This window comes from Drosophila mauritiana, chromosome 3R (genome assembly GCF_004382145.1).
Source record: "Drosophila mauritiana strain mau12 chromosome 3R, ASM438214v1, whole genome shotgun sequence".
Classification (NCBI taxonomy): Eukaryota; Metazoa; Arthropoda; class Insecta; order Diptera; family Drosophilidae; genus Drosophila; species Drosophila mauritiana.
In genome coordinates, this window is record NC_046670.1 from 17,087,064 (window position 1) to 17,094,082 (window position 7,019).

Here is a 7,019-nt window from a genome sequence, read left to right on the forward strand (position 1 = left end):
ACCTATACAAAAGACATTTACTAGTTGTTGTAATAAAGTTCAAAAATTTGTAATGATTCATTACCTTTTTAAGTTTCTCCGCAGGTGCGGTTAATCGATACGATCTTAAGAGTAGTTATCGCTAATCAGCTGTTTTGAGGCAGGTTTACTCAAGAGATGCATTCGTGATTTAAAACTTTTCGTGTTACGAGTTGAATGTCTTCCTTTGCCATATAAATGTTTAATTTCATTTTTTTAATTACACACAGCTCTCTATATATATACCCAAGTATGATATCTCTTAGTAGCATCTAATAAGTGTAAGATGACATTTGTATATTTCTTAAGCCATATTAGCATAATAAGCTTTGTAACAATTTTCGTGCCTATCGTGAAGAACATTCTCCTGGGTGCGCATCTCTAGATTGCACAAAGCCGAGCCTGTTCGAAAAAAAAATTAGAAGCGGAAACGGGTTTTACTTTTACTAGCGACTTTAGAGCTCAACGCTTAGCAGTTAAGCCAGCAGTCTGGACTTGCAACCGCATCGTAGCGAACCGTTTTTCGAGTCTCCGAATCCGTGCCAGCGCATCGCTAAATCCACTGAAAAGCCAGGCAGAGCAACTGCGGGGGCGTTAGCATCGTGGGAAAGAGCAATATAAACAAACGGAGGCGGGATGTCGATGAGCAATTTATCAATAGACGGCGAGTTCCGCTACATAATTCAGTGGTTCAACGAGTGGAGCGAGCTGCAGCGGGATGACTTTGTCTACGTTTTCGTGGAGTACCTGGCCCGGGGATCCAGTTCTGCCGCCAGTGATGGCCAGGTGAATGGATTGGTCAACTCGCTGGCCAACGCAGCAGTGCAGGACAAGCCCATGAGCCTGTTCCAGTGCCGCGTAAGTAGTAGAAAGTTCCATGCTCGGTTTTCCCCCTTCTCATGGTTTATTGTCCGCAGATTAAGCTATTCCGTGAATGGAGCCCCAAGTGGCCGATCGAGTTCAAATGCAAGCTGCAGGAGAAGATCAGTGAGATCGACGCGAAGGTGGGGGAGAAAATAATCAATGAGCTTCGGGGGCCCCATTCCGTGCACAATGGCGACGTAGCCGTGCATTTAAATGCAAATGGAGCGAGCGAAGAGGGCGGCGACTCCGAACTGGAGCAGATGCCAGAGTCAGAAGTGACGGAGGTCGCCGCTTTGGCGACGGGGCAACTTGCAGCTGATCCAGCTCCCGAAGCAGATGACAATCGCTTGGCGGCGGTCTTAAGCCAAGAAACGCCCGTTGATGACGACGACGTGGAAAAGTCTGCCGGTGAAGATTGCAATAGCAATGCCGATGTAAATGGCCATTATCCAGCGGCTGCAGTGACAACGATTGCGGTGAATATATCACCATCGCCATCCCCGACTCCCCAGCCGATTGTTGAACCTGTAGAACAGGTCGAGAATAGCGTTACAGTCACCGTGGCTTCTCCAGAAGTTCCCCCCGTGGCTTAGGCCAGGCACGATCGTTGAAGACAAACCAGATCGACTATAAAAAAGGCCTAATGAGTAGTTAAGTATTTTAGTTCTACATCATCGGCAACTCGACATTCCAAGCGATGCATTTCTAGTTACGTAAGCCAATCCTTGGGCCCGAACCCACTTCTGGGCTAGGCCGACTAAAAAGACTTTGTTCGCACTCTGTAGCCCTTAGCCCCGCTCATTTCATCGCCTAACTTAAGAGCATAAACTTTAAAGTAAGCATCAATAATATACATGCAAAAGAGAGTTCCACATTCTGAACGGTGTCCTGTTACTATTCCTCAGCTTCAAGTTTAGTTTGGCTAGCCAGCAAAACATGTTTTGTATTGATCTGTTCTGGATGACAATCGGTTACTCTTCGTCTGCTGCTGCGGCTGGTCTTCGGCTGTGGCCCAACCCGAGTTTACTGCCTGATAATTGGTTTTTTCGAGCTCTCTTTTTGTTTTGATTCGTCGTCGCTAAAATCGAAATCTGAATAGAGCTGGAAGTGTGGAAGTAAGATATGCATGCTGGCTCGGAGATTGAACCAATTTATTTCAATTTCGCACTTGGACGGGTGACGTTGTGTTACTGGTTTCCCAATTTCTTGACTTGTATCGTTCGAAATGCGGCGCCTGAAAATCGTCGCACTCTTATTCTGCATCCTGTGTTTGAGTGGTGAGTACTCGTATCCCGGGTATCCCTAATAAACCAATGACTCAAGACACAAACGTGCGACGGTAGGGGGTAATTAAAGACCAGCCCTCTTAGTGGGTCAAGGTCTTAGTCTAGAAATTCCCAGCGAAGGGCAATAAACCGCGCGAATGACGGCGAATGCCGAACCAAAAAAGCGAGTGAGTAATTGCCGTGGGCACTTCTGGTTTGCTGGTTTTCTGGCTCGCGATTGCTGTGCCGACATTGACCTTCGAGAAGTGATTTCATGCCTTGTCATCCAGCCTGGTCATCCGTTCTACTTTCAGGGGTTCGCAGAGCCTCCGCCTGCCACTGCATCCGCCTGGGTAAATGTGCCCCCTTTGCCCGCCTTCTACTTCACCACGGACCCGGAGAACAGTCCGCTGTGTTCGCCAAGGTGCTCAGCGCCAGTTGTGGCTTCCAAGGCCTCGAGCCGCTCGTCTGCTGTCCGAATTCTCGCAAGCAAAACCACGATGAGTCATCCTCCGTCAAAGCAAGTCGAAAGATGCGCTTTGCTCCGCCGAATGATCGTTGGATTTGGGATGATGGGGATAGTGACAAGGGCAGCCGGCACACACACGGGGATTATCTGGAAGCGGAGACCAATCTGCACGACTACTGGAACTTCGAGGAACAACGCAATTGTCCCCCGCCCGTGGAACCAGAGTTCTTCGACCGACGGTTCGGCTTGGGACACCACTTTCTGTATCATGTGGAGCACGAAGAACGGGATACATTACTGCGACCTCTGCCAAAAGATAAGCCCATAGTATTTCCCGGGGACCTACGCTTCCTGCGGCAGGGAGAGGAGGCAATTGACTCCAACATAGATCAAGGTCCGCCCCTGGCGCCGTTTACCACAACATTAGCTACACCAATTGAAACAGTTCCTGCTTCTTCATCCACAACAACCACATTGGTGCCACCTTTCACACAGGAGAACACTCAAGGATGCGGGATAAATGTAGAGAGCCGACTGCTGGGAGGAGAGCAGGCCAGTGCCGGACAGTTTCCCTGGCTGACCAGGATCGCCTATCGCAACCGAAGTAAGTACATCTAATGATAGGCTAAATACGCAATTTCGAATTTATTTTACCCAACGCAACGCCTCTTAAATGCTCTTGAAATAACTCCGCATTGGAGATCAGAGCCGGGTCCAATGCCGTCCTGGCTGCGCTCATCCGATTTCACTGGCCACAATACCCATTTTTAATGTAAGGAAGACGCCCACGGCAAAAAGCAGAGCAGCCAGTCCCAAAGCCTTGGGTCCGCGATTGTTTGGTGGGGCACTCAGGCCAAATGGTCCTCCCCCGCCTCCACCACCGCCATTGGGAGCCCGTCTGCCACCGGGGCCACCACTTCCTCCAGGGCCATCTCTTCCTCCAGGGCCACCTCTTCCCTCAGGGCCAGCTCCTCCTCCAGGGCCACCTCTTCCTCCAGGGCCCCCCTTACCGCATTTATTGCACTGATTTCCGCCGCAAGGTTTGGGGCCACACGTTCCACGCTTTTGGGCAGGACCCCCTCCACGTCCACCAGGGCCACCTCCACCGGCACCAGGGCCACCTCCACCGCCACCAGGGCCACCTCCACCAGCACCAGGACCGCCCCCTGAGCCAGGAGCTGGGCAAGAATCAGGGTTGTTGCTCTGAGGTGGTAGACTCCTTCCTGAACAAGGGCAAGCGCACATGTTGTGCTGAAAACAAGAAAAAATCTTTATTATTACAAGAGTTTTACGATATTATTTTCAGGCAGCAGCCGCATTAGCTTTCGCTGCTCGGGATCCCTGATCTCTAGCAACCACATCGTAACTGCCGCCCACTGTGTGGTCAACCTAGTCAGCGATTTGGAACTGTAAGTCTAAAGCCTAATTAAATCTTTTGTAATCCACGCTCCTTTGCAGGTCCCATGTTCGATTGGGAAGTCAGGATGGGGCGATTCCGTTTGCCATCGAGCAGGTTATAGTTCATCCCAACTACGACCAGCCCAAGTATGCAAATGACATTGCCCTCCTACGAATCAACAGCACTAATGGTAAGAGATTATACTCCTATCCTAGGTCAATGATCACGCTGAATAACCACCACCAACCCTGCAGGCACCTTCACGCCCATATGCTTACCCTTAAACGGACCAATCACAATGGGAAACAGGTTGATAGGACAGATTGGAGTGGCTGCTGGTTGGAGTATTGGGAATACTGAAAGTGAGTCTCGAAAATACTTTATATCTGATCTGTTAAATTTTTTAACTTACTATCAATGCGATCGAAATATAATTCAGTGCTTATTATGTTTTTAATGTATATATTCTCTGCTACACATTTTGACCAGGTAATAGTTCGATGGACCCATCAAACTCCACCGCTGGGGTGCGCTTTATACGTTTGCCCATCGTGAACACCACGAGTTGCGCCATCGCCTATGCCAGTCTTAGTGAGAACTTCCAGCAGCCCATTGTGATTACTCCCAACCACCTGTGCGCCCAGGGGATGCCCATGAATGACGTGTGCCGAGGCGATAGTGGCGGCCCCTTTATGGACGACGGTACCTCCGGCGTCTTTGGAACAAGTGGACGTTATACGATCATCGGCATCGTTGCCTTTGGACCGACGCTGTGCGGCGTGACCACCATTCCGGGGGTCTACACCCTGGTGAGTAGCTTCTCCGATTGGATACTGCGGAGCATCGGAGGATGATCTGACCAGTGAGTGGTCGTGTTGGGAACGCGTCCCAAGCTAAGTACATCCAAAGCTTCCAATGCCAAAGTCTTCAGAATACATCCACGTGAGGAGCAATGAATCATACATTCTACGGATAAATACAAAAATTCGGTTCCACTTCAAATCACCTAAATTTCAATAAAATGTACGTGTATAACAAACGTATTAATCGAATTTGTATTTTTCTACTGTATATGGCGAATGTTAATGCTCTCATTTTATTTTCAGAAAAACAATATTCTTTTTACACGAATACAAGAATCAGAGGTTAACATATTATTTTTTTATTAATTGCTTCTGACTACTGGTCTTAATTAAAAACTTTTATAGACGGCGAAAAAGGTATAATTATCTTATAAGAGTTCTTAACTTATTGCTTAAAGAATTATAATTGTTTTAACGCCTCATTTCAAATTGATTACTTCCTCAAACAATTTGGAAGCAAGAATGAAATATGTGATTTCTGAAGTGATTTAGCTGCAGGATGATTATATCTAAAAATACATAATTAGGTATTTAATGTTCCTATTTCGCGATCCAATCTTGCGTGTAAATTATTTTTTAGTTTTATTTACAATTTTACAAATTTGTTTGAAAAATACAAATATAGCTTGCTTGCAGTAAACAATTTTGGTTCCAAGTTTTAGTTCAAGTAGACAAAAATAATGGCAAGGCTGGTTTTGTCCACAAATTGTTGTTCTTAAACACCCCTTCATTCGCTGAAGTAAAACGATTGTTTTGGCAAATAATTTATTAAATTGCATTAGTTGTAATCCTTTATTCCTAGAATAGCATCATTACTTTTGCTTACTTTACTTAACGTATTATAAAGCTGCAATAGAAACAGGAAGTAGAACATTGAAACAAATGTATCTGAGCTGATAAATACGATATAACTTTTAAATGTAATCACCGTATTGTAATTTATTTGCTTAAGATCTGGTTTTTGTAGTATAAATTAAAGTTTCATAAATAGGTTTTATAAATTGAAACCCAATTGCCCTACACAACGATATCCGCACGATCATATTTCAAGCCCTAGGGTAAACTGAAGTTTACTTACACTTATCCAACTGCTCTTCGTCGTCAGGCTCTTCGAAGAAACTTTCGTCTATTGCAGTATCGTCTTCCATTTTCCCAAAGTTCATGTTCTCCAAGTTTTTTAGCTCAACTTCCAATTCTTCGCGCCTGAATTCTATAAACACATCGGCTTCACTTTTGCTTTTGCTCAACAGTTTTTCCGTTTTAGGCGAATGCACTTTTGGCCTAAAGAACAGATGTGGTTTCGTTTTTGTTCGGATGCTACTTTTCGCATTCAACATAGTTGCTTCCCAGACCTTGAAGTCCTTCATTCTGGCCATTTTGTACTCTAATCTACGGATCTCAAATTGCTTTTTTTTCCTGTCTAAGAATAGTGTTTCGCGCTGTTTCCTCAGCATCGCTCTTTCCTGCAGTTCTTGCTTTTCCACCTTTCTATCGATCTCAGCTTTTTTATCCTCCTTGCTCTTCAGTCGCGATTCCTCCTGACAGAACTTCTGTAGGGTTCCCAACAGCGATCCGAACATCCTGCGATTCCTGGCCCTCGATTCAGAGTCTGTGCCCTGTGCCTCGACGATCTCCTTTTTAGTTGGCATCTCCCGGATGACCCGCGAGTTAATCCGTGGTGGCCGACCCTCGTTCTCTTCGATTGGGAAACGGGAATTCGGATTCTTGCTTTCGTACATTCGCCGCTTGTCTTTGAAGACCCCACCGGGTGGTGCATTTCGGGGGAACGGTCGCTCACCATTGTGCTCGTTCTTCTTGCCATCTTGAGTGTATTTGAATTTTTCCGATCTGTGATGCAGCCGCATTAATTAATTAATTAAATTAGGCACAACTTGTGTGGATTCATACCTCTGCAGGGAATCCTTGGGGACGCGACCAGCAATGCGGCGAATGTTTTCATTTAGGATCACCAGCGACTGCTTGGCCGAATTCAGTTTTTGCTCCAAGTCGTCCACTGTCGATAGACCAGAGTCATTCACCATTGTTCCCACGTATCAGTTAGGATTTCTTTGATTAATTATTTTACTTAAATCGGTACAATTAAATGCTCATAAAAGTAAAAACAAGACTTAGGGATGGGA

At 46.1% G+C, this 7,019-nt stretch overlaps 4 protein-coding genes across 6 annotated transcripts; 2 read left to right on the forward strand and 2 right to left on the reverse strand.

Annotated features, from left to right (window-relative positions):
• Nucleotides 1-402: 402 nt before the first annotated feature.
• Nucleotides 403-1,756, forward strand: LOC117145776. Its single transcript, XM_033311553.1, has 2 exons — nt 403-876; nt 936-1,756. Exons 1-2 carry the CDS (start codon nt 655-657, stop codon nt 1,473-1,475), a joined length of 762 nt encoding a protein of 253 aa, XP_033167444.1. The 5' UTR covers nt 403-654; the 3' UTR covers nt 1,476-1,756.
• A 105-nt stretch (nt 1,757-1,861) lies between these two features.
• On the forward strand, nt 1,862-5,058 carry LOC117145773 (phenoloxidase-activating enzyme). Of its 2 annotated transcripts, XM_033311550.1 has the most exons (6): nt 1,862-2,159; nt 2,462-3,220; nt 3,923-4,025; nt 4,075-4,205; nt 4,270-4,377; nt 4,505-5,058. In XM_033311550.1, the coding sequence occupies exons 1-6, from the start codon at nt 2,108-2,110 to the stop codon at nt 4,867-4,869; spliced, it is 1,518 nt and encodes a 505-aa protein (XP_033167441.1). In that variant the 5' UTR covers nt 1,862-2,107; the 3' UTR covers nt 4,870-5,058. The 2 variants fall into 2 exon arrangements, 1 of the variants encoding a protein (XP_033167441.1); XR_004459731.1 differs by lacking the exon at nt 4,505-5,058 and having other exon boundaries at nt 4,100-4,205; nt 4,270-4,362.
• On the reverse strand, nt 3,244-4,382 carry LOC117145777 (S-antigen protein). The gene is made up of 2 exons (XM_033311555.1): nt 4,294-4,382; nt 3,244-3,867 (listed from the first exon to the last, which is right to left on the reverse strand). The coding sequence occupies exon 2, from the start codon at nt 3,859-3,861 to the stop codon at nt 3,352-3,354; it is 510 nt and encodes a 169-aa protein (XP_033167446.1). The 5' UTR covers nt 3,862-3,867; nt 4,294-4,382; the 3' UTR covers nt 3,244-3,351.
• LOC117145775 (pinin) lies at nt 4,892-7,019 on the reverse strand. 2 transcript variants are annotated; one of them, XM_033311552.1, is made up of 3 exons: nt 6,787-7,019; nt 5,957-6,726; nt 4,892-4,981 (listed from the first exon to the last, which is right to left on the reverse strand). In XM_033311552.1, coding segments are annotated over exons 1-3 (906 nt in total). In that variant the 5' UTR covers nt 6,921-7,019; the 3' UTR covers nt 4,892-4,979. The 2 variants fall into 2 exon arrangements, with proteins under 2 accessions (XP_033167443.1, XP_033167442.1); XM_033311551.1 differs by lacking the exon at nt 4,892-4,981 and adding an exon at nt 5,627-5,725.